Source organism: Arachis hypogaea, chromosome 18 (genome assembly GCF_003086295.3).
Source record: "Arachis hypogaea cultivar Tifrunner chromosome 18, arahy.Tifrunner.gnm2.J5K5, whole genome shotgun sequence".
NCBI classification, from domain to species: Eukaryota; Viridiplantae; Streptophyta; class Magnoliopsida; order Fabales; family Fabaceae; genus Arachis; species Arachis hypogaea.
Window position 1 is genome coordinate 44,818,849 of NC_092053.1, and position 25,689 is coordinate 44,844,537.

General features: G+C 38.7%; 2 protein-coding genes and 2 non-coding genes across 5 annotated transcripts; all 4 read right to left on the bottom strand.

Annotated features, from left to right (window-relative positions):
• Positions 1 to 343: 343 nt before the first annotated feature.
• On the bottom strand, positions 344 to 6,316 carry LOC112771118 (E3 ubiquitin-protein ligase DA2L). Of its 2 annotated transcripts, none has more exons than XM_025815747.3 (9): positions 6,060 to 6,316; positions 4,984 to 5,229; positions 4,596 to 4,647; positions 4,467 to 4,512; positions 4,262 to 4,343; positions 4,026 to 4,170; positions 3,818 to 3,926; positions 2,481 to 2,547; positions 344 to 1,312 (listed from the first exon to the last, which is right to left on the bottom strand). In XM_025815747.3, the coding sequence occupies exons 2-9, from the start codon at positions 5,173 to 5,175 to the stop codon at positions 737 to 739; spliced, it is 1,269 nt and encodes a 422-aa protein (XP_025671532.1). In that variant the 5' UTR covers positions 5,176 to 5,229; positions 6,060 to 6,316; the 3' UTR covers positions 344 to 736. The 2 variants fall into 2 exon arrangements, with proteins under 2 accessions (XP_025671532.1, XP_025671534.1); XM_025815749.3 differs by having other exon boundaries at positions 3,818 to 3,923; positions 6,060 to 6,303.
• A 6,335-nt stretch (positions 6,317 to 12,651) lies between these two features.
• On the bottom strand, positions 12,652 to 12,759 carry LOC112773767 (small nucleolar RNA R71). Its single transcript, XR_003188298.1, has one exon. It is a non-coding gene; the product is annotated as a small nucleolar RNA R71 (small nucleolar RNA).
• Positions 12,760 to 20,516: 7,757 nt separating this feature from the next.
• On the bottom strand, positions 20,517 to 21,473 carry LOC140181368 (uncharacterized). Its single transcript, XM_072224913.1, has 3 exons — positions 21,103 to 21,473; positions 20,670 to 21,025; positions 20,517 to 20,527 (listed from the first exon to the last, which is right to left on the bottom strand). The coding sequence occupies exons 1-3, from the start codon at positions 21,471 to 21,473 to the stop codon at positions 20,517 to 20,519; spliced, it is 738 nt and encodes a 245-aa protein (XP_072081014.1).
• A 4,112-nt stretch (positions 21,474 to 25,585) lies between these two features.
• Positions 25,586 to 25,689, bottom strand: LOC112774531 (small nucleolar RNA R71). Its single transcript, XR_003189016.1, has one exon. It is a non-coding gene; the product is annotated as a small nucleolar RNA R71 (small nucleolar RNA).

Here is a 25,689-nt window from a genome sequence, read left to right on the forward strand (position 1 = left end):
ACGTTCAAAATACCCTGCACGAGGAATGTTCCATTCAAATAACGGGATAGTAACAAGATCTGTCAAATTCTACTACAGTCATCAACTTGAATATGGACAATTTCATAGTCCAAAGAGAAAATTGCTTTACAAAAGCGCTCTAACACTTGTCGTATACTACTTTGGTGCTAATTTTGAAGAGAATTTAGATCTGTCACTGAGAAAATGAGATTTTCGTTTTTATTTTATTTTGTTATTTTCTCAGAGGAGGGATTGGGGAGGTTTATTTTGGCTAATGAACATATCATTATCATAGTTTCAGATCCACTACTACCTTGGTTAGGGCCAAACGACTACTAAGATATGCCGTAGAAATTTGATTTTCTTTTCTTGCTCATTGTATGTCTAAAATGTGGCATGTTACTATAAGAATGAAAAGACATCTTTCAAAAAAACTATTGAAACTTTATAAAACTATATACAGAAAACCAATAAGGAGGGAGGCACAGGGCATCAAACACATTTTTTTTTTCTAAAAAATGGCATAAAGCAACAAGCTTTGATCAACTGGAATTAATAGTTTTCCTTTGACATCTATATACATAGATTCGCATGAGAAGAGAGAATCACTACCTGATCGAACACATTGCACACGTGTGTGATCTGCTTAAACTCCCAACGCAAGACTCAGCCAGCCAAATAGCCACAACAAGCATCATGACTTTCAACAAAGATTGAACAGTACCTCAACCAAAAACTACTGCCATGAAGCACCATGTCCACTTGACATTGCTTGAGCTTCAGCTAAAGAGACAGCCATAGCTAGCATCATCTGCTCCTCAAAACTCTCGGGAACGATGGGGTTTGTAGTACTTTGAAGGCCTCCATCAATGTCCCCAGATTGTGGCAACGATATCTCATCACCATCTTCAGCTGCAGCAGAGCTGGCATAGCTAGTTGACGTTTGAGCCACCTCCTGTCCATGAACTATGTCCCATTCACCATGACCCCTAGTCATGACAGTATCATTTGTCGGCACCTCATTGAGGTTGTCTGTAGGTGTATAACTAACCATATCTCTACCAATCCTGTTATAATACCTTCTGGAACCTTGTGTGTTAAATGATGTGTTTTCACTGGTGGAGATTGTAGATGAATCTCCAGTTACTTGTTGACGCTCAGCAAGAGCTGCAATGGCACAAGCAAGACCACCAGACGGGGATGAGGATGATCCAGTCTGTAGATCCATGACAGGTAAAGCATAGTGAGGATCAGCTACGTATTGTCCAGAAGTAACATCGGGGAAAGATAGATTTCTCTGCTTGCCTTTCTCCTGTAGTGTAACGTACATATTTTAAGTCAATGAAATCTACGGGCACACACAGCTCAACAGAATCAGAGTGGATTAAGGTAATCCCACCCTTGTACTCTTATTGAACTCAGAAAAATGCAGAAGTACTGTATGAAGCAGTAGAACAGTAGAAAAAGAAAGATAGGGGCTGATATTAGAGAGCCAGCCTCTCTCCTAGCCTATTCTCACTCTACTCCAGAATCTGCCCTCTACCACTACAATCTATTACTCAAATACTCGCAGCTCTCACGCTTCCCTCACTACCTGAGCTATGTGGCAAGTTAGTTACAAGTTAAAACCATATTACCCATTTCATTCTTTCCCTTTTTATCCTCTCTATTATTCCTTCTATTGTAATGAGAGGGCAGAGGTGGAATCTTCACTAAGGATTAGAATTAGAAGCTTCTATTCCTCCCTCACCTGATACTCTTACCTCACCAAGGGATGTAACAGTGAATCTGTTTTTCCTTTTTATTTTCATTTTCTTTTAGAGAATGATTCCAAATACTTGCCACTCCTTGATATTCTTTCTCTTCATCGTTATAATATAAAAATAACACTAATTCCATGCATGCGTGGGTTTGTGAGATTACCATGCTGTGATGTAAATTCACCATCTCACATTGTGTCTATCCTCCTACCTGATCCTAAAGAGGATCTTGATCTTGACAACCTTGCCATAAGTTTTTTATGTGAAAAGTGAAGGATGATAACCAATAAATGGCGTGGGATTAAATAATAAAAATAAATAAATAAATATGAAGGAATCCTTTCTGCAGTAATTTAAGGATTAACATTTAAATGAATACATGCAAGCTAGAGACAAAGATCAATTCTGAATATTCACATCTTTCTTTCACACTAAAATCACTTTAAGCATAACATAAAGAATATGATGCAAAACACAGGATATTGCACTCCTTTGGAAGAACTTCCTTACTTATTTTCATCATTGTCCATAAGCAAAATAACAGGCAAGTGGAAATTTTCAAAATTGATTGACGACATGACACCAGAAAATAAACTGTGCGGTTAGAAGATTTATTAAACAAGTTGTTAACATCCATTTTTATAACAGGGAAGCAGTTATCTTGAATTTTAATACACTCACTCAAAATTGAAGGAAAGCATATTCAAACAAAAATTTCACCTGAATAGAAAGCCAGATTGCTTCCATGACCATTATGTCTTCAAGATCAACATCAAATTCATCATCTCTGCAGTTTAAAGCATTCGGCGAAAAGAAAATTAGGTGAGTCCGCAAAGTAATTTTAAAACATAAAAAAGGACCCATGTGAACAAGATACAAGTATTTAATACTTGTTGACAACAAGGCATCAGCGAAAATGACCAAATATATAGAGATGGGGCTCTGCCTATTATACATCATACAGGTAGGTATTCAATGCAAAATTAGAACGTGAGGATACAAACCTCATAAGTAGTTAGATATGGACATGGCAGAATACAACAGATCACATAAATCAAATACTACATACATTGCATAGGGTGATAAAGAAAATAGTTAGGTCAGTCTATGATTACAACGGATAAGGAGAAAAAAAGTTCCAATTATCATTTATACCATTCTGTGATACCACACATACTCAATTAGGAGAAATTTTTATTACAAAAAAATAAGGAAGGATGTGGCCATGCAGGCTAGGATTGTCTAATACCAATGCAGAAACCATTATATGAATAGCAGATAGTAATATATGACTGATACAAATAAACAGTGGTAAATTCTACTCGAATCATCAATTCTACTTATTATCTACCATTTGCAACAATGCATAATACTAAATATTTTATTATGTATTTATACTGTTAGACCAAACTATAAAAACAAGTAGATTTTACTTGTATCATATTAGAAATGTTTGTTTCATTCCCAATCCAAATAAAAACACAACCATTATCAGAAAATTTTATGGATAGTAAAAATATCAACCCAATCAATACATAATAACACTTAGTGGTTGATACTTTTTGACACAAGTGAGGCCAATAATGGTTATTACAATACTAATTTTATACACCGAACCTACACCAAGTGTTTCATTAATTTATGATTTGAATCCAAAGCTTAGACACAGACAAATGCAATCTATATAATAGCACTTGGTAATGTTGCGATCATAGTGGGTTGAGAATAGGTCACAAGATAACCTTAATGGTTTATGAATCCAACCCATCATAGACATGGTAGGCTCAATCACCTATTCGGACTAGTTCGGGAAGGATAACGTGTTTTTCCTGTTTTTTTTATTTTTAATATTGGACTCAATACTTGATGATGCAACGGATATACTGCTCATAGGAAAATCTAACACCAAGAAGAATCCTCAAACCATTTTCAAGAAATCAGACATGTCAACTGATTTTCATTCCCTCATTGACTTTTAGGTATTTAATACCATATGTGAGAAAATATGGGACATAGAAACATAGAACATATCATGCAAATTTGGGAAATTGGTTTACCTATTGGTCCTCACAGTTGGAGGCGGTGGTCTAAACATAGAGGTGGCACAGGAGTCTTGAGATGAAACAATTTCCTCATGTTCAACAACAGAAACTGAAGATGCAGCTGCTACACAATTTGGAAAGAGAGAACAAGAATAATTTCTATTAGCATGATCAGTCAAATAGAGACATACAGACAAAATGAAGAACTGCCTCAAATAGCTACCTGCATTTGTGCTGTATTCAACATCTGCAACTGCCACATTCACATTGGCAGATCCTGTTTCTAGTCTTTTATGCAATCTTTCCTCTTCATCCTGAAGTTCTTGCTGTCGCATCCTAATTTTGGCTTCTATTACGCGTTGCTCTTCCTGAAAAATAATGAGGCCGTATAACTTGATTCAATGTGAAAGTTTCCAAAAAAGGCATTCTTAGACAATATTCATGGTAGATATAACTTACAATCTGCTCCAACCCCTTTTCTTCCTTTGATTTAACGCCACGATACTCCACAGCATAATTTGCTGTTTTGCAAAAGGGACATCTTGTGTTGTTAAGGCAAGCAATAGTTCTAATACTAAAGCAACAAGAGGAGGAAGCTGTCGTATAGACAATAATGAGTTATGTATTCATATTGTTAAATGGAAAAACTAGTAGTGAAGGATACTGGGTAGGCCGAGTTGAATTCGGAACTTTCATCTGCAAAAAACACTCTGCTAGAAGGAAAGTAATCAGGTTACATACAAATGTAATCACAGAACATACAACCAGAGACAAATAAATAACCAAATAATACCTGTACAAATACTTTTTGTGCAACATCTTGATCTGTTTAGACTTGGATAATACTAAATTAAGAAGAAAAAGAGGGAAACATCAAATTGGATAATCGGAAAGAGACATAATCAAAGATTAAATTTTCAAGACTTCAATACAAACAGCTCATATATTTTTTTCCCTTATCTTTGGATCAAGTAATTTGTGATATATATCTAAAACTGACATGCTACATCCTCGGTCGTTTGGTTCAAAGGTCAATAAAAATAAATTAAACCCAATATACGTGATCCGAATGCCATAATAATAGTTTAATTGTGAATGATGAATTGATTAATTTGTTCATTATATACGTTAAATAATACACAAAGAAACCAATAAAGTGTAAAGTATGTTAGAAAGCATACCAGAAAGCAAATTGGGCATTCTTCCCGATCCAACGCAGTTTCTTCATCTCCAGGATAGCAAGGAGCAAGCTTCGATTCGAGTATAAGCTTCCTCAGCTTTTTATGATCAACATCTTTATGATTATACAGCCCTTGTGGCCTTGTGAATTTTTCGTCTACCACTTGCCTCCTCCTCCCAAGTTTATTACCCATCCAAAGAAATTAGTTCTCCTTCTTTGCTATTGACACCTTGAATTCTTCAAGAGACTAAGCAATACAACAGCAACATGAGTAAAAAACCATTCTTCACCAAAATTACTCAAATTTCCATGTCAATATATACATATAGGCACAAAAAATTACAAAGAATGATTGACATATACAACCAACAACAACTAAAGAATCTAAGATACAAATACAATCAATAAAGTCCTTTCTGCTCAATTCACAGAGATTGTTGCAGATACACATTCCAAAACCCCTGCAGTGGCTTATGAATAATGCAGACACAAACAAAAACAAGTAAACATGGTGCAACAGAAACCCGCAAATCCCACTTTACCATAGAATCACTCAAGAAGTAAAACAAACAAGCTTTCTTTCAAATTCCCTAAAATTCATTGCCCAAACGACAAAAGCAAACAAAAGAAAGTAAAATCCGAAACAAATTATAAAAGTCCAGCTTGCAATTCAAGTGGTTGCATTTAGATTTTTAGAATGTTCCAACAACAAAGACTCCTGGATTCGTTAATAACCAGTCAACAATTACGACAAGCTCATTCCAAATGAATTGGAATTGGCAAACAAATGACGGCGACAATACAAGAACCCTAATTGCAGCTCGGCGGAGCTCCAATTAGGGAACAACACGCATTGGAATATTCAATTAAGCAACGAGAAACGCGACGGAAGAGATTAAAGACCAACAAAATAGCACAAATTGAACCCAAACTCGAGTGCCAGAACCCAGTGAAAGTGAACAATAACTATAAGAAGAACTGAAGAAGCTTCTTGAAAAGCAATTAACAGTGAAAGAAAAGCACTTACAGGGAAGAAAATCGAACAGGTAGAGAGAAAATTGGGAATCGGAAACGTACCTAAAATCTTGCGAACAGAGAGAGAGAGAAATAGACGGGGATTTGAGAGAGAGAGAGAGAGAGAGAGAGAGAGAGTTGAGAGAAGAAAGGAAGGAGTAGTAGACGAGAAAAGCTTCATTTCCTTCGCCTATTCGCCAATGAAACTCACTCTCTTTCACGCGCTTACCTGCCGCGTGACTCTACGCCGCTCTGCGTTTGTTGACACTTTACAAACGTTATTTAAGGGAATGGCAAATTTTGTAATGATACGATTTATTCACTATATTTAGAAAACGAGTAATATTAAAACTAATTTTTCCCGTCAATATTAGCCAATTTTTTTAATTTTATTTATTTTAAATTATAAATTTTAATTTTTAAATTCTCTAAAATAAAGATTTTTAGAATTAAAAAATAACTAATATTAACTAACAAAAAATTAATTTTTTATAATTTTTTAAAAAGAATTTTGAATTTTTACAAATTATCTAAAATCTTTAAAATATTCATTTTTTTAGTTTTTCTAAAAGTTTATTTGCAAGTGAAGAAAAAGAAATACACTTATTTAACTTTACTTTGTTCATAATTTCAACATAAATAAAGAATAAAAGTGTTCGGTTGGTCGGGTCCCAGACGGTTCGGAGATGACTTCTGGATCTGAAGGTGGGCTCCGGCCTCGATCTGGGTCTGGAGTGTGAGATGTGGAAGCTGCCGACTTTTCGAACTCTTCGAGAGGAGAACGGGGTGCCACCTGCAAGGACACTCCGACGCTCAAGTCAAAAACTGTGCAGGTGGTATAAAAGTAGGGGGTATGATGACATACCTTGGGGGAGGGGTAGGACCCTGCCCTTATATACCCTGTCAGTAGGCGGGCCCCACAGGGGAGGCCACCTTCCTGGAAGTTTCCTTCCCCACAACTGTCATGCAGCTGGTAGCGAGGTGCGTGTCCAGGTTGCAGATCGGACGGGTCATGCGCGTTGACCTGACCGAGTAGGTCGGGTTGTCCTCGGGCCAGGTCGGCCAACGTGCCAGCTGGGCTGGACTGTAACAGTGACCCCAACGCGCCAGCTATGGCTGTGAGCGCCGTTGGTGGCGCGTTCTGCTTTCTCCTTCGTGTGTCGTCGCCTAGTCGGTCGTTCGTGGTGAGGACACGCCTTCTGTGCTTGTAGGCCTGTTCGCTACTGGGGAGCATATTTTGTCGCCTCATTCTTCGCGCCGAGCATTTAATGCTCTTAATGGGTAATTCAAAACCCTACGGAAAAAGACCATTTTGCCCCAGCCCTTCGCGCTTCTCAGAGTTGGTTTCTTTTTCAGTTTTCATTTGGCTTTACTTTAGTTTTATTGCACTGTGATAAACCCTGTTTTTAGGGTTTATCTTGTGTTAAATTTAGAGCATTTTGATAACCTTTCCTCACATTTATTCAATGAAATAGCATGATTTTGTGATTGTCTCCTTATTTGTGCTTAGATGTGGAAACATGCCTTTTAGACCTTTAATTTGATGATTTTTATCCTCCTTCGATTTCACTAGATGCCTTGATGTGTTTGTTAGTTATTTCAGATTGAAAAGGGCTAGGAGAGGATCAAAGGAGTGAAAAGAAAGCATACAAAGTGGAGAAATCATGAAAAGCCAAAGATTTGGGAAAACGTCCATGGATGCGCGCGCACACTATGCGTCTACGCGTGGATCGCGAAATGCTCCATGGACGCGTACGCGCGCTATGCGCGTACGCGCCGAAGGCCGCACGTGACTCTTTTAGTCAAACTCATGCCTGGCAATTTTGGGGGGTTTCTGGCCCCATTTGGAGCTGAGTTTTTGGCGGGAAAAGATAAAAGGAACCAAGGATTGAAGGGGAAGACATCACTTCACACCATTAGTCACATATTACACTTTAGATCTAGTTTTAGTTAGTTTCTAGAGAGAGAAGCTCTCTCTTCTCTCTAGGATTAGAATTACGATAAGGATTAGGTTAGAATTTCTTAAATCTAGGTTTTAATCTTTGCTTTCATCTACCTCTACCTTTGAATTCTATGTTTCTATATCTTGTTCTTTCATTCTCTTATTGTATTTTCTTCTATTTTGTTCCTATACTTCACTATCCTGGTAAGCTTCATATTCTTTTCCCTAGTATTGATGTGGTGTTGTTTATTTTCTTTTTCCTGATTTTGCATGTGCGTTCCACTGTTGATATGAATTGCATGTTTGCTGGCGTTTTAGCATTAGGTAGATACTGTAGGGGGTTACCATTCTAGGATTTTGCTTTTCTGGCCTTGCTCTTGGCTGTAGATTCATACCTTGCTTTATTATAGTTGTTGAATAGGTGAATTATAGTTTCCTGGTATTAGTATCGGCATACCGGCCTCTTAGACTGATATTGCGTGGTACCCCCACTGTAGGTATGGCCCAGCGTCCCGTCATAAGGGTCGTGAGACCGGCGCCCTATGACCGATATGCTTGGGTGACTTCAGATGTGAAGGAAACCCCTAATCAAATGTCCTTGGAGGAACTCACTGAGTTCCGACGGGCCAATTATCTTTGTGGAGGAATTGACGAGGAGGTTAATTACGAAGTTTTTGTTCCTGCCGACAACGAACGAATATTCCAATTAAACCTGCACTCTCTCTAGGTCCCCGATTGGATGTGGTTGTATAAGGCCATTGATGAGCGGATAATTTATACGCTTTTTGACATTGTTTTTAGTATGTTTTTAGTAGGATCTAGTTACTTTTAGGGATGTTTTCATTAGTTTTTATGTTAAATTCACATTTCTGGACTTTACTATGAGTTTGTGTATTTTTCTGTAATTTCAGGTATTTTCTGGCTGAAATTGAGGGACTTGAGCAAAAATCAGATTCAGAGGTTGAAGAAGGACTGCTGATGCTGTTGGATTCTGACCTCCCTGCACTCAAAGTGGATTTTCTGGAGCTACAGAACTCGAAATGGCGCGCTTCCAATTGCGTTGGAAAGTAGACATCTAGGGCTTTCCAGAAATATATAATAGTTCATACTTTGGCCAAGAATTGACGACGTAAACTGGCGTTCAACGCCAGCTTTCTACCCAAATCTGGCGTCCAGCGCCAGAAAAGGATCCAAAACCAGAGTTGAACGCCCAAACTGGCACAAAAACTGGCGTTCAACTCCACAAATGGCCTCTGCACGTGCAACACTTAAGCTCAGCCCAAACACACACCACGTGGGCCTCGAAAGTGGATTTATGCATCAAATACTTACTCATGTAAACCCTAGTAGCTAGTTTATTATAAATAGGACATCTTACTATTGTATTAGGCATCTTTGGACGCCTGGTTCTTAGATCAGAGGGGCTGGCCATCTCGGCCATGCCTGGACCTTCACTTATGTATTTTCAAACGGTAGAGTTTCTACACTCCATAGATTAAGGTGTGGAGCTCTGCTGTTCCTCAAAGATTAATGCAAAGTACTTCTGTTTTCTATTCAATTCTTCTTATTTCGCTTCTAAGATATCCATTCGCACCCAAGAACGTGATGAAGGTGATGATTATGTGTGACGCTCATCATCCTTCTCCCTTATGAACGCGTGCCTGACAAACACTTCTGTTCTACATGAAATAAGCTAGAATGAGTATCTCTTAGATCTCCTAACCAGAATCTTCGTGGCGTAAGCTAGAATGATGGCGGCATTCAAGAGAATCCGGAAGGTCTAAACCTTGTCTGTGGTATTCTGAGTAGGATTCAATGATTGAATGACTGTGACGAGCTTCAAACTCGCGAGTGCTGGGCGTTAGTGACAGACGCAAAAGGAGGGTGAATCCTATTCCAGCATGATCGGGAACCGACAGATGAATAGCCGTGCCGTGACAGGGTGCGTGAGCATATGATTCACTGAGAGGAGGGGATGTAGCCACTGACAACGGTGATGCCCTTGCATACAGCCAGCCATGGAAAGGAGTAAGACTGATTGGATGAAGATAGTAGGAAAGCAGAGGTTCAGAGGAACGAAAAGCATCTCCATTCGCTTATCTGAAATTCCTACCAATGATTTACATAAGTATCTCTATCCCTATTTTATTATATAATATTCGAAAACACCATTATCACTTTATATCTGCCTGACTGAGATTTACAAGGTGACCATAGCTTGCTTCATACCAACAATCTCCGTGGGATTCGACCCTTACTCACGTAAGGTATTACTTGGACGACCCAATGCACTTGCTGGTTAGTTGTATCGAAGTTGTGACAAATTATGAATTAAGATCAAAGCACCAAGCTTTGGAGCCATTACCAGGGATTGTTCGAGCCTGGACATCACAATTATTTCGTGCACCAAGTTTTTGGCGCCGTTGCCGGGGATTGTTCGAGTTTGGACAACTGACGGTTCATCTTGTTTCTCAGATTAGGTAATTTTCTTTTTGTTTTATTTTCAAAAATTTTTCAAAAATCTTTCAAAATTTTCTCCTTTGTTTTCGAAAAAAAAATGTTTTCAAAAATAAATTATTCTATGGCTTCAGAATTTTTAAGAATGAATTCTAGTGTTTCATGAAGCATGTTGAAGCCTGGCTGGTTGTAAAGCCATGTCTCAATCCTTATACTCAAGAGAAGAGCTTCTTTATCTTTCTTAGCCAATTGGCTGTTGAATGTAAGGAATGTCAGGCGTGTCATGTCTGAGTTACATACTAAAGCTTGGCTGGCTATTAAGCCATGCCTGACCCTTTGATTGGAGCTTTAGAGCATAAGATTCCTGGAATTCATGTTGAAAATTTTAGAATCCTTATTTTTTCTTTTTCATATAAATTTTCGAAAAATATAAAATAAAAATCCAAAAATTTAGAAAATCATAAAAATAAAAAATATTTTTGTGCTCTTGTTTGAGTCTTGAGTCATATCATAAGTTTGGTGTCAATTGCATATGCATCTTGCATTTTTTCGAAAATATCATGCATTCATAGTGTTCTTCATGATCTTCAAGTTGTTCTTGGTCAGTCTTCTTGTTTGATCTTGATGTTTTCTTGTTTTGTGTCTTTTCTTGTTTTACATGTGCATCTTTCGTTTATTAGAGTCTAAACATGAAAGATTTCTAAGTTTGGTGTCTTGCATGTTTTCTTTGCATATAAAATTTTTCAAAAATATGTTCTTGATGTTCATCATGACAGTCACGGTGTTCTTGGTGTTCATCTTGACATTCATAACATTCTTGCATACATTCATTGTTTTGATCTAAAAATTTCATACATTGCATATTTTTCATGTTTTTCATAAAAATTTCAAAAATAAAAAAAATATCTTTCCCTTTTTCTCTCATCAAATTCGAAAATTTGGATTGACTTTTTCAAAAATTTTTAAAATCAAGTTGTTGCCAATGAGTCAAATCAAATTTTCAATTTGAAAATCTTATCTTTTTCAAAATCTTTTTCAAAAATCAAATCTTTTTCAAAATTCTTAGTTATTTTCGAAAATTCCAAAAATATTTTTCAAAAATTCTTTTTCTTATTTTATATCATAATTTTCGAAAATAACATAATCAATTAATGTTTTGATTCAAAAATTTGAAGTTTGTTACTTGCTTGTTAAGAAAGATTCAAACTTTAAGTTCTAAAATCATATCTTGTGATTTCTTATGAATCAAGTCATTAATTGTGATTTTAAAAATCAAATCTTTTTCAAAACTAATTTCAATCATATCTTTTCAAAAATATCTTCTTATCTTATCTTTTTCAAAAATATCTTTTCAAAATATCTTTTCTAACTTCCTAACTTCTTATCTTTTCAAAATTTGTTTCAACTAACTAACTAACTTTTTGTTTGTTTCTTATCTTTTTCAAAACTACCTAACTAACTCTCTCTCTCATTTTTCGAAAATATCTTCCCCCTTTTTCAAAATTTCTTTTTAATTTATTAATTATTTTAATTTTTAAATCTTAATTTTCGAAAATTACTAACATTTTTCAAAAACTATTTTCAAAAATCACTAACTCTTTTTCAAAAATTATTTTCGAAAATTCTCTTCTCTCTCATCTCCTTCTATTTTTTTTATTTATTCATCTACTAACATCTCTCCCTCATTCAAAAAAAAAAAAGGATCTCTATTATTATTATTTTTCTGTGCCTTCTTCTTTGTCATATGAGCAGGAGCAAGGACAAGAATATTCTTGTTGAAGCAGATCCAGAACCTGAAAGGACTCTGAATTACAACTAACCAGTAAGCACCTATTAGGAATTTTCAAACAAGAAGAGAAGATGGCAGCCGAAAATAATAATAATGCAAGGAGGATGCTTGGTGACTTTACTGCACCTAATTCCAATTTACATGGAAGAAGCATCTCCATTCCTGCCATTGGAGCAAACAAATTTGAGCTGAAACCTCAATTAGTTTCTCTGATGCAGCAGAACTGCAAGTTTCATGGACTTCCATCTGAAGATCCTTTTCAGTTCTTAACTGAATTCTTGCAGATATGTGATACTGTTAAGACTAATGGAGTAAATTCTGAAGTCTACAGGCTCATGCTTTTCCCTTTTGCTGTAAGAGACAGAGCTAGATTATGGTTGGATTCTCAACCCAAAGACAGCCTGAACTCTTGGGATAAGCTGGTCACGGCTTTCTTAGCCAAGTACTTTCCTCCTCAAAAGCTGAGCAAGCTTAGAGCTAATGTTCAAACCTTCAGACAGAAAGAAGGTGAATCCCTCTATGAAGCTTGGGAAAGATACAAACAGTTGACCAAAAAGTGTCCTTCTAACATGCTTTCAGAATGGACCATCCTGGATATATTCTATGATGGTTTATCTGAGCTATCAAAGATGTCACTGGACACTTCTGCAGGTGGATCCATTCACCTAAAGAAAACGCCTGCAGAAGCTCAAGAACTCATTGACATGGTTGCTAATAACCAGTTCATGTACACTTCTGAAAGGAATCCTGTGAATAATGGGACGCCTATGAAGAAGGGAGTTCTTGAAGTTGATACTCTGAATGCCATATTGGCTCAGAATAAAATATTGACTCAGCAAGTCAATATGATCTCTCAGAGTCTGCATGGAATGCAAGCTGCATCCAACAGTACTCAAGAGGCATCTTCTGAAGAAGAAGCCTATGATCCTGAGAACCCTGCAATAGCAGAGGTGAATTACTTAGGTGAACCTTATGGAAACACCTATAAATCAACATGGAGAAATCATCCAAATTTCTCATGGAAGGATCAAAAGCCCCAACAAGGCTTTAATAATGGTGGAAGAAACAGGTTTAGCAATAGCAAGCCTTTTCCATCATCAACTCAGCAACAGACAGAGAACTCTGAACAAAATGCTTCTAATTTAGCAAACTTAGTCTCAGATCTATCTAAGGCCACTGTAAGTTTCATGAATGAAACAAGATCTTCTATTAGAAATCTGGAAGCACAAGTGGGCCAGCTGAGTAAAAGGATCACTGAAATCCCTCCTAATACTCTCCCAAGCAATACAGAAGAGAATCCAAAAGGAGAGTGCAAGGCCATTGACATAAGCGCCATGGCCGAACCTGTGAGGAGAGGAGAGGACGTGAATCCCAAGGAGGAAGACCTCCTGGGACGTCCAGTGGTCAATAAGGAGCTTCCCTCTGAGGAACCAAAGGACTCTGAGGCTCATCTAGAGACCATAGAGATTCCATTGAACCTCCTTATGCCCTTCATGAGCTCTGATGAGTATTCCTCTTCTGAAGAGAATGAGGATGTTACTGAAGAGCAAACTGCCAAGTTTCTTGGTGCAATCATGAAGCTAAATGCCAAATTATTTGGCATTGATGCTTGGGAAGTTGAACCTCCCTTGTTCATCAATGAACTAAGTGATCTGGATCAACTGACATTGCCTCAGAAGAGACAGGATCCTGGAAAGTTCATAATCCCTTGTACCATAGGCACCATGATATTTAAGGCTCTGTGTGACCTTGGTTCAGGGATAAACCTCATGCCCCTCTCTGTAATAGAGAAACTGGGAATCTATGGGGTGCAAGCTGCTAAAATCTCACTAGAGATGGCAGACAGTTCAAGAAAACAGGCTTATGGACAAGTAGAAGATGTATTAGTAAAGGTTGAGGGCCTTTACATACCTACTGATTTCATAGTTCTGGATACTGGAAAGGAAGAGGATGAATCCATCATCCTAGGAAGACCTTTCCTGGCCACAGCAAGAGCTGTGATTGATGTTGACAGAGGTGAAATAGTCCTTCAATGGAATGAGAACTCCCTTGTATTCAAAACTCAAGGATCTCCCTCTGCAACCATGGAGAGGAAGCAGAAAAAGCTTCTCTCCAAGCAGAGTCAACCAGAGCCCCCACAGTCAAACTCTAAGTTTGGTGTTGGGAGGCTACAACCAAACTCTAAGTTTGGTGTTGAGCTCCCATATCCAAACTCTAAGTTTGGTGTTGGAGAGTCTCAACAAAGCTCTGCACATCTGTGAGGCTCCATGAGAGCTCACTGTCAAGCTATTGACATTAAAGAAGCGCTTGTTGGGAGGCAACCCAATGTTTATCTAATTCTTATTTTTATTGTTTTTCATGTTTTCTTAGGTTCATGATCATGTGGAGTCACAAAATAAATATAAAAATTGAAAACGGAATCAAAAACAGCAGAAGAAAAATCACACCCTGGAAGAGCATCTGTCTGGCGTTCAAACGCCAGAACAGAGCATAGTTCTGGCGCTGAACGCCCAGAATGGGAGCATCCTGGCGCTGAACGCCCAGAACAAGCATGGTTCTGGCGTTCAACGCCAGAAATGGCAGCAAAGGGGCGTTGAACGCCCAAAAGGGGCACCAACCTGGCGCTGAACGCCCAGAGTTGTGTGCAAGGGCATTTTACATGCCTAAATTGGTGCAGGGATGTAAATGCCTTGACACCTCAGGATCTGTGGACCCCACAGGATCCCCACCTACCTCATCATCTCTCTTTCCATTCATGATCATCCCTTCTTTTTTTCCATTTACCACTCACATCCATACACCCACTACCTTCAAAAATTCAATATCTCTCTCCCACCCAATCCCACCCATATGGCCGAATACACACTCCCATCCATCTCCTCCATATCTTCTTCTTATTCTTCTATTCTTTCTTCTTTTGCTCGAGGGCGAGCAACATTCTAAGTTTGGTGTGGTAAAAGCATAGCTTTTTTGTTTTTTTCCATAACCATTGATGGCACTTAAGGCCAGAGAAACCTCTAGAAAGAGGAAAGGGAAGACAAAAGCTTCCATCAAGGGTCTATAGCTCAGTGGTAGAACATTTGACTGCAAATCAAGAGATCCCTGAGATACCTCAGGGGATACATTTTCTTCCACACAATTATTGGAAGCAACTAAGGGTGGAACATCAAGAGCACTCCATCATCCTTCATGAAATCAGAGAAGATCTAAAAGCAATGAAGGAGGAGAAGCCAAGGCAAGGAAGAGACATAGAAGAGCTCAAGGACATCACTAAGGTGGACTCATTCCTTGTTCTTACTTTCTCTGTTGGCACTTAAGGCCAGAGAAACCTCTAGAAAGAGGAAAGGGAAGACAAAAGCTTCCATCAAGGGTCTATAGCTCAGTGGTAGAACATTTGACTGCAAATCAAGAGATCCCTGAGATACCTCAGGGGATACATTTTCTTCCACACAATTATTGGAAGCAACTAAGGGTGGAACATCAAGAGCACTCCATCATCCTTCATGAAATCAGAGAAGATCTAAAAGCAATGAAGGAGGAGAAGCCAAGGCAAGGAAGAGACATAGAAGAGCTCAAGGACATCACTAAGGTGGACTCATTCCTTGTTCTTACTTTCTCTGTTTTTCATTTTCTATGTTATGTGCTTATCTATGTTTGTGTCTTCATTACATGATCATTAGTAGTTAGTAACTATGTCTTAAAGTTATGAATGTCCTATGAATCCATCACCTCTCTTAAATGAAAAATGTTTTAATTCAAAAGAACAAGAAGTACATAAGTTTTGAATTTATCCTTGAACTTAGTTTAATTATATTGATGTGGTGATAATGCTTATTGTTTTCTGAATGTATGCTTGAACAGTGCATATGTCTTTTGAAGTTGTTGTTTAAGAATGTTAAATATGTTGGCTCTTGAAAGAATGATGACTAGGAGACATGTTATTTGATAATCTGAAAAATCATAAAAATGATTCTTGAAGCAAGAAAAAGCAGCAAAGAGAAAAACTTGCAGAAGAAAAGAAGAAAAAAAAAATTAGGCGAAAAAAAAAATAGAAAGAAAAAGAAAAAGCAAGCAGAAAAAGCCAAAAGCTCTTAAAACCAAGAGGCAAGAGCAAAAAGCCAATAACCCTTAAAACCAAAAGGCAAGGGCAAATAAAAAGGATCCCAAGGCTTTGAGCATCAGTGGATAGGAGGACCTAAAGGAATAAAATCCTAGTCTAAGCGGCTAAACCAAGCTGTCCCTAACCATGTGCTTGTGGCGTGTAGGTGTCAAGTGAAAACTTGAGACTGAGCGGTTAAAGTCAAGGTCCAAAGCAAAAAAACAAAGAGTGTGCTTAAGAACCCTGGACACCTCTAATTGGGGACTTTAGCAAAGCTGAGTCACAATCTGAAAAGGTTCACCCAATTATGTGTCTGTGGCATTTATGTATCCGGTGGTAATACTGGAAAACAAAGTGCTTAGGGCCACGGCCAAGACTCATAAAGAAGCTGTGTTCAAAAATCATCATACTGAACTAAGAGAGTCAATAACACTATTCAAAATCTGAAGTTCCTATAGATGCCAATCATTCTGAACCTCAATGGATAAAGTGAGATGCCAAAACTATTCAAGAGGCAAAAAGCTATAAGTCCCGCTCATATGATTGAAGCTCTGTTTCATTGATAGTTTGGAATTTATAGTATATTCTATTCTTTTTATCCTATTTTGATTTTCAGTTGCTTGGGGACAAGCAACAATTTAAGTTTGGTGTTGTGATGAGCGGATAATTTATACGCTTTTTGACATTGTTTTTAGTATGTTTTTAGTAGGATCTAGTTACTTTTAGGGATGTTTTCATTAGTTTTTATGTTAAATTCACATTTCTGGACTTTACTATGAGTTTGTGTGTTTTTCTATAATTTCAGGTATTTTCTGGCTGAAATTGAGGGACTTGAGCAAAAATCAGATTCAGAGGTTGAAGAAGGACTGCTGATGCTGTTGGATTCTGACCTCCCTGCACTCAAAGTGGATTTTCTGGAGCTACAGAACTCGAAATGGCGCGCTTCGAATTGCGTTGGAAAGTAGATATCCAGGGCTTTCCAGCAATATATAATAGTCCATACTTTGGCCAAGAATTGACGACGTAAACTGGCGTTCAACGCCAGCTTTCTACCCAAATCTGGCGTCCAGCGCCAGAAAAGGATCCAAAACCAGAGTTGAACGCCCAAACTGGCACAAAAACTGGCGTTCAACTCCACAAATGGCCTCTGCACGTGCAACACTTAAGCTCAGCCCAAACACACACCAAGTGGGCCCCGGAAGTGGATTTATGCATCAAATACTTACTCATGTAAACCCTAGTAGCTAGTTTATTATAAATAGGACCTCTTACTATTGTATTAGGCATCTTTGGACGCCTGGTTCTTAGATCAGATGGGCTGGCCATCTCGGCCATGCCTGGACCTTCACTTATGTATTTTCAAACGGTAGAGTTTCTACACTCCATAGATTAAGGTGTGGAGCTCTGCTGTTCCTCAAAGATTAATGCAAAGTACTTCTGTTTTCTATTCAATTCTTCTTATTTCGCTTCTAAGATATCCATTCGCACCCAAGAACGTGATGAAGGTGATGATTATGTGTGACGCTCATCATCCTTCTCCCTTATGAACGCGTGCCTGACAAACACTTCTGTTCTACATGAAATAAGCTAGAATGAGTATCTCTTAGATCTCCTAACCAGAATCTTCGTGGCGTAAGCTAGAATGATGGCGGCATTCAAGAGAATCCGGAAGGTCTAAACCTTGTCTGTGGTATTCTGAGTAGGATTCAATGATTGAATAACTGTGACGAGCTTCAAACTCGCGAGTGCTGGGCGTTAGTGACAGACGCAAAAGGAGGGTGAATCCTATTCCAGCATGATCGGGAACCGACAGATGAATAGCCGTGCCGTGACAGGGTGCGTGAGCATATGATTCACTGAGAGGAGGGGATGTAGCCACTGACAACGATGATGCCCTTGCATACAGCCAGCCATGGAAAGGAGTAAGACTGATTGGATGAAGATAGTAGGAAAGCAGAGGTTCAGAGGAACGAAAAGCATCTCCATTCGCTTATCTGAAATTCCTACCAATGATTTACATAAGTATCTCTATCCCTATTTTATTATATAATATTCGAAAACACCATTATCACTTTATATCTGCCTGACTGAGATTTACAAGGTGACCATAGCTTGCTTCATACCAACAATCTCCGTGGGATTCGACCCTTACTCACGTAAGGTATTACTTGGACGACCCAGTGCACTTGCTGGTTAGTTGTATCGAAGTTGTGACAAATTATGAATTAAGATCAAAGCACCAAGCTTTGGAGCCATTACCAGGGATTGTTCGAGCCTGGACATCACAATTTCGTGCACCAGCCATGTTTACTCGCCTGGGAGTTCACCTCCCTTTCTCCTCCTTTCAAATGGCGCTACTTAACCGTTGTGACGTGACGCCGTCGCAATTGCATTCGAACAGTTGGGCTTATATCCGCTGTTTTGAGATGGTGTGCGAGCATCTGGAGCTGCCGGTCTCTGTTGAAGTGTTTCTCTTTCTTTTTACTTTAACAAATCCTTCAAAGGAGGGGAGGGCTAAAAAGGGCTTCATGTCCTTCCGGGCGGTCCAAGGCTGGAGGAGCTTCAGCGTATTCGAAGATTCCTACCATGGATTTAAGAACAAGTATTTCAAGGTCCGCCCGGCCGAAGGTCGGCATCCCTTTTGGCTGACGTTAGAAGGGGAACGCCGCATACCGACTTACTGGAGTTTTGGGGCGGGAGCTAACGCCTTTACCAAAATAACGTATAAGGGGTTGTCCCCTGAAAATAAGAGGGTTGCCGACGTATTGTTGGCTGTTTTTAGGAAGAACCTCGTTAACCCTCATCTTCTTATGGGTGATCGGGACATGACTAGAAATTATATATGTGAGTGGTCGTTTAGCAATTTACCTATGCTTACTATTGCTCTCATTTATCTACCCGATTTGACGACTAACTGGCTTCCGTGTTTTGTTGCAGCGTCAATGTCTGCCAAGGTAACAGGTCGTGATGCTTTGTTCAACACTTTTTTGGCTGGTAGCGACGATGACTCCGCTACTCCTGCTCAGGAGGTGCCACCCGAGGATACCATCAATCCTGAGGTTCAGTCCCAACCTGCCCAGGGGGATGTGATCGGCACCAGCTCTAGTTCTGGTCCCTGGCCAGAGGTGGAAGTTGAGCCAGTGCCCCGAGCAAAGGCGAAACTGGAGGAGGAGGTGGTTGTCATTGACAACCCCAGGAAAAGGAAGCCATCTTCCAGCCCTGAGGGGGTTCTCACCGTCATAGAGAAGAACTTTGATGCCGAGAACTTTATCGATTCCCAACTGCTTCCCAGCACGGAGGACTTCTTCTATGGTGGGGACCTCTCTTCTCAAGCGAGGTGGATGTACCACACTACCTTGGCGGGGACGCGATCTCTGGTGGTGAAGCTTGAGTCCCCTGTCAAGGCTAACGCCAAGTATAGAGAGGAGGTGAAGTTGCTTCGGGAGCAGCTCACTACTGCCGAGGAGAAGGCCAAGACAGCCAAGGAGAAGGTCAAGGTTGCTGACAAGAAGGTAAAGACTGCCGAGGAAAAAGTCAAGACCTCTGACGCTGCCGTGGCCCGCCTTACTGAGCGAGAGCTCACCCTAGAGGGTCAGATTAACTCTTCTAAAGGTCGGGTGGCTGAGCTGGAGAAGGAGCGTGATGAGGCGCTCTCGTCGGTTAAGATGGCTCAAGCTGAAACTGCTGAGTTTAAGAAGAAGTACAAAGAGACCGTGAAGCAGGGCAAGAATGCCATTCTGATGACCGAAGAGGCTCTCAAGGCTCAAGTGAAGCTGTTGGCTCCCGATTTCGACACCTCGGCAGTTGGCGTTTTCAAGACCATTAGGGATGGCAAGATCGTTGACATGCCGAAGAAGTAATTTGTACTCTTGTAACTTGCGAACTTTGTAAGCTTTTGAACTGCTTTTGTTGAAACTGTTTGCCGCTTGGTCGGCTTGTAATATACTATGCATTCCCCGCTTAGTCGATAATCTCCTTATATTATGTTTTCTTACCGTTTTATTGGCATTGGCTATTTTCTTTTATTCGTTTACTGTTTTGCTGGTAATTAACGAAGCCAGGTCGTGGCTTTTATCGCTTTAATAGCCGCTCACTATGGTGTATTATTTTGGTGGTTCCCGGGGTGATCAGTCCCGGGTTACCGTGTTGTCGTAGCATTTATTACTCAACATGATAGTTTTGTTAATAATACAGAATATAGAAGGAAAGAAGTAATTCAACATAAAGTGAACATTAATCGGTAACTGGTCAAACACATAGCGATAACAAATATATGACAAAGGCAAATGATTCAACATAAAGTAATACGGATCTTACTAAGCCTGTTAGGCTGGTAGGTCACTTGGTCGGTGTGCTTGGCTTAGGAATAGAATCTTCTTAGGTTACCCGCATTCCATGTTCTCGGAACTTCCTTGCCATCCAGTCGTTCCAGCCTGTAGGCGCCTCTGCCGATCACCTCCTTTACCCTGTACGGGCCTTCCCAGTTTGCCGCCAGCTTTCCTTCCCCCGGAGTCGGGAGCCCAATGTCGTTACGCCGTAGGACCAGGTCATTCTGCTCGAACTCTCTCTTGAGCACTTTGGCGTTGTAGCGCAGGGCCATTCTTTGCTTCAACGCTATTTCTGACAAGTGGGCCATCTCCCTAGCCTCGTCTACTAGGTCTTTTTCCACAGCCTCTTCTATTCCTACCAAAATCAGTCGTGGGCTCGGCTCGCCAATCTCCACAGGTATTATCGCGTCTACCCTGTAAGTAAGGTAAAGGGGGTCTCCCCGGTAGACGATTGCTGAGTTGTGCGGTAGGACCAGACGACCGAGGCTAACTCGTCTGCCCATGCTCCTTTCTTATGGTCAAGTCGCCTTTTGAGGCCTTGTAAGATGACCTTGTTGGCAGCCTCGACTTGGCCGTTAGTTTGGGGATGTTCAACTAACAAGAACATTTGCTTTATGCCCAAGCCGGCCAGGAATTCTCCAAACTTCTTGTCAGCGAATTGAGTGCCGTTGTCCGAGATGACGACCTCTGGATCCCAAATCTGGTTATCATTTGCCTTCACATGAACTTTCGGTAATTGGCCGATGATATGCCGGCTAGCGGCTCGGCCTCCACCCACATGGTATAGTAGTCGATGGCAACAATTAGGTACTTCACCTGTTCGGGTCCCACCGGAAAAGGCCCCAAGAGGTCGACTCCCCATTGCGAAAATGGCCGGGAGGCCATTAGAAGGCTTAGTTTCACTGCCGGCGCTTTGTGGAAGTTGGCGTTCTCCTGACACCTCTTGCATTTTTCCACGAATGCTTTGGAGTCTACCATCATTGAAGGCCAGTAGTAGCCAGCTTATGAGCGGATAATTTATACCATTTTTGGCACTGTTTTTATATAGTTTTTAGTATGTTTTAATTACTTTTTATTATATTTTTATTAGTTTTTATTCAAAAATCACATTTCTGGACTTTACTATGAGTTTGTGTATTTTTCTATGATTTCAGGTATTTTCTGGCTGAAATTGAGGGACCTAAGCAAAAATCTGATTCAGAGGCTGAGAAAGAACTGCAGATGATGTTGGGTTCTGACCCTACTGCACTCGAAATGGATTTTCTGGAGTTACAGAAGCCTAATTAGCGCGCTCTCAATTGCGTTGGAAATTAGACATCCTGGGCTTTCCAGCATTATATAATAGTCCATACTTTACGCGAGATTTGATGGCCCAAACTGACGTTCAAACTCCCACCTGAGAATTCTGGCGTAAAACGCCAGAACTAGCACTAAAGCTGGCGTAAAACGCCCAAACTGGCACCCAAGCTGGCGTTTAACTCCAAGAATGGCCTATACACGTGTAAAACTCAATGCTCAGCCCAAGCGCACACCAAGTGGGCCCCAAAAGTGGATATCTGCACTTAGTTACTCATTTTCTGTAAACCCTAGTAACTAGTTTAGTATAAAAACTACTTTTAGAGATTTATTTTATATCTTTGGATCATCTTTTGATCTTTTGATCATCTCATGCTATCATAGACCTATCATACACGTTTGGAGGCTGGCCTTACGGCCATGCCTAGACCTTCTGTTCTTATGTATTTTCTACGGTGGAGTTTCTACACCTCATAGATTAAGGTGAGGAGCTCTGCTGTTCTTCATGAATTAATGCAAGTACTATGATTTTTCTTTCAATTCACGCCTACTTCTTCTCCAAGATATACTCTTATACTTAATTCAGTTAAGTCAGATTGAAGGGGTGACCAGTGACAATCACCCACTATCTTCATTACTCGCTTAGCCAAGATCCGCGTGCCTGACAACCACAAGTGGTCTACATGATGTTCAACGTAATCATTGGATGACAGCTGGAGTATATTCTCTTGGGTATCTAATACATGGACTGAGTCCATGAGATCAGTATCTTCGTGGTATAGGCTAGAACAATGGCAGCTTTCCTAAGATCCGGAAAGTCTAAACCTTGTCTGTGGTATTCCGAGTAGGATCTGGAAAGGGATGACTGTGAAGAGCTTCAAACTCGTGACTGTTGGGCACAGTGACAGTGTGCAAAAGGATCAATGGATCCTATTCCAACACAAGTGAGAACCGACATATGATTAGCCCTGCGGTAGCTGTGCCTGGTATTTTTCATCCGAGACGAGAAATCCGACAGTTGATTAGCTGTGCAGAAATCGTAGTTGGATCATTTTCACTGAGAGGATCATACAACTTGCCATGGAAGGGAGCACGCATGGTTGGAAGAAAGTAATAGGAAAGCAGAGGTTCAGAAGCAACAAAGCATCTCCAAACGCTTATCTGAAATTCCCACCAGTGAATTACATAAGTATCTTTATCTTATTTTATGTTTTATTTATCTTTTAATTATCAAAACCTCATAACCATTTGAATCCACCTAACTAAGATTTACAAGATGACCATAGCTTGCTTCAAGCCGATAATCTCCGTGGGATCGACCCTTACTCACATAAGGTATTACTTGGACGACCTAGTGCACTTACTGGTTAGTTGTGCAGACTTGTGAAAAGTGTGATCACAATTTCGTGCACCAAGTTTTTGGCGCCGTTGCCGAGGATTGTTCGAGTTTGGACAACTGACGGTTCATCTGGTTGCTTAGATTGGGTAATTTTATTTTATGTTTAAGCCTTTTAATTTTATTTTCGAAAAAAAAACAATAAATATTTGTTTTCTAAAAATTCATCAAAAATTTTAAGAATGAATTCCATCTTCGAGCTTCATGATGGTATGTTAAAGTTTGGCTGGCCATCTGGCCATGTCTAATTCTTTTGGACCGGAGCTTTAGACTAACATGGCATGAATCCTGGAATTCTTATTTAAAATTTTGAATTTCTTTAACTTCTTTTTCTAAAATAATTTTCGAAAAATACAAAAAATTAATAAAACCATAAAAACCAAAAATTTTTTTATGTTTCTTGTTTGAGTCTAGTGTCAAATTTTAAGTTTGGTGTCAATTGCATGTTTTAATTTCTCTTTAATTTTCGAAAATATATGCATTGTGTTCTTCATGATCTTCAAGTTGTTCTTGATGATTCTCTTTGTTTGATCTTTAAATTTTCTTGTTTTGTGTCTTTTTCTTATTTTTCTTATGCATTTTTGAATTCATAGGGTCTAAACATTAAAAATTTCTAAGTTTGGTGTCTTGCATGTCTTTCTTTTCTTAAAAATTTTCAAAAATAAGTTCTTGATGTTCATCTTGATCTTCAAAGTGTTCTTGGTGTTCATCTTGACATTCAAAGTATTCTTGCATGCATTAGTTATTTTGATCTTAAATTTTTGTGTTTTGTTTCAATTTGGTGTTTTTCTTTCTTATTATAAAAAAATTCAAAAATAAAAAACATATCTTTCCTTATTTTACTCATAAATTTCAATTTAAAAATTCTATCTTTTCAAATCTTTTTCAATTTCCTTTTTATATTTTTGGATTCTTTCTTAAAATTTTTCAAAATCTTTTTCATTTTTCTTCTTAATATTTTCGAAAATTTTAAAAATTGATTTTCAATTTTTTTTCTTAATTTTATTTCATAATTTTCGAAATTATTACTAACATTTAATGTTTTGATTCAAAAAATATTTCAAATTGTTACTTGCCTATCAAGAAAGGTTCAATCTTTAAATTCTAGAATCATATCTTTTAGTATCTTGTTAGTCAAGTCATCAACTTTAATTTCAAAAATAAAATCTTTTTAATTTCCTTTTCAATCTTTTTCAAAATAAATTTCAATCATATCTTTTTCAAAATCAATTTCAAAATCTTTTCTAACTTCTTATCTTTTCAAAATTGATTTTTAAATCTTTTTCAATTAACTACTTGACTTGTTTGTTTTAATTTTAAAAGTTTACTATTTCTTATCTTTTTCAAAATCATCTAACTACTTTTCTCTCTCTCCAATTTTCAAAAATAATTAACCTCTTTTTTAAAATTCTTTTTAATTAATTAATTGTTTTAAATTTTAGTTTTATTTTACTTCTTCTAATAATTTCAAATTCTAACCAATAATTAAAATAAAAATAAAAATATTTTTCTTTTTTTTAAATTAATTTTCGAATTTCTTCTCTCTCTTCTCTTTCTATTTATTTTATTTAATTACTAACACTTCTCTTCTAATTATAATTTGAACCCCTCTCTCTTCTCTCTGTTCGAATTCTTTTCATTCTCTCTCTACCTCATTCTTCTATTCTTCTACTCACATAAAGGAATCTCTATATACTGTGACATAGAGGATTCCTACTCTTTTTTGTTCTCTTCTTTTTCATATGAGCAGGAACAAGGATAAAAACATTCTTGTTGAAGCTGATCCTGAACCTGAAAGGACTCTGAAGAAGAAGCTAAGAGAAGCTAAAGCACAACACTCTGGAGAGGACATGACAGAAATTTTCGAAAAAGAAGAAGACATGGCCGAACCCAACAACAATGGTGGAGATGCAAGGAAGATGCTTGGTGACTTTACTGCACCCTCTTCTGACTTCTATGGAAGAAGCATCTCAATTCTTGCAATTGGAGCAAACAACTTTGAGCTTAAGCCTTAATTAGTTTCTCTAATGCAGCATAATTGCAAGTTTCATGGACTTCCATTGGAAGATCCTCATCAGTTCTTAGCTGAATTCTTGCAAATCTATGACACTGTTAAGACCAATGGGGTTAATCCCGAGGTCTACAGACTTATGCTTTTTCCTTTTGCTGTAAGAGACAGAGCTAGGACATGGTTGGACTCACAACCTAAAGAAAGCCTGAACTCTTGGGAAAAGATAGTCAATGCCTTCTTGGCAAAGTTCTTTCCACCTTAAAAGTTAAGCAAGCTTAGAGTGGAAGTCCAAACCTTCAGATAGAAGGAAGGTGAATCCCTCTATGAAGCTTGGGAAAGATACAAGTAATTGATCAAAACGTGTCCTTCTGACAT

What these genes read in the sequence shown, in the direction of transcription:
- LOC112771118 (XM_025815747.3), bottom strand. Translation starts at nt 5,175, where the DNA reads ATGGGTAATAAACTTGGGAGGAGGAGGCAAGTGGTAGACGAAAAATTC. An exon ending in AATGCCCAATTTGCTTTCTG is followed by an intron (nt 4,648 to 4,983) that starts GTATGCTTTCTA and finishes TTCTTAATTTAG; the next exon opens with TATTATCCAAGTCTAAACAG. An exon ending in CACAAAAAGTATTTGTACAG is followed by an intron (nt 4,513 to 4,595) that starts GTATTATTTGGT and finishes TCCTTCTAGCAG; the next exon opens with AGTGTTTTTTGCAGATGAAA.
- LOC140181368 (XM_072224913.1), bottom strand. Translation starts at nt 21,473, where the DNA reads ATGGGGAGTCGACCTCTTGGGGCCTTTTCCGGTGGGACCCGAACAGGT. An exon ending in AAAGGAGCATGGGCAGACGA is followed by an intron (nt 21,026 to 21,102) that starts GTTAGCCTCGGT and finishes CCTTACTTACAG; the next exon opens with GGTAGACGCGATAATACCTG.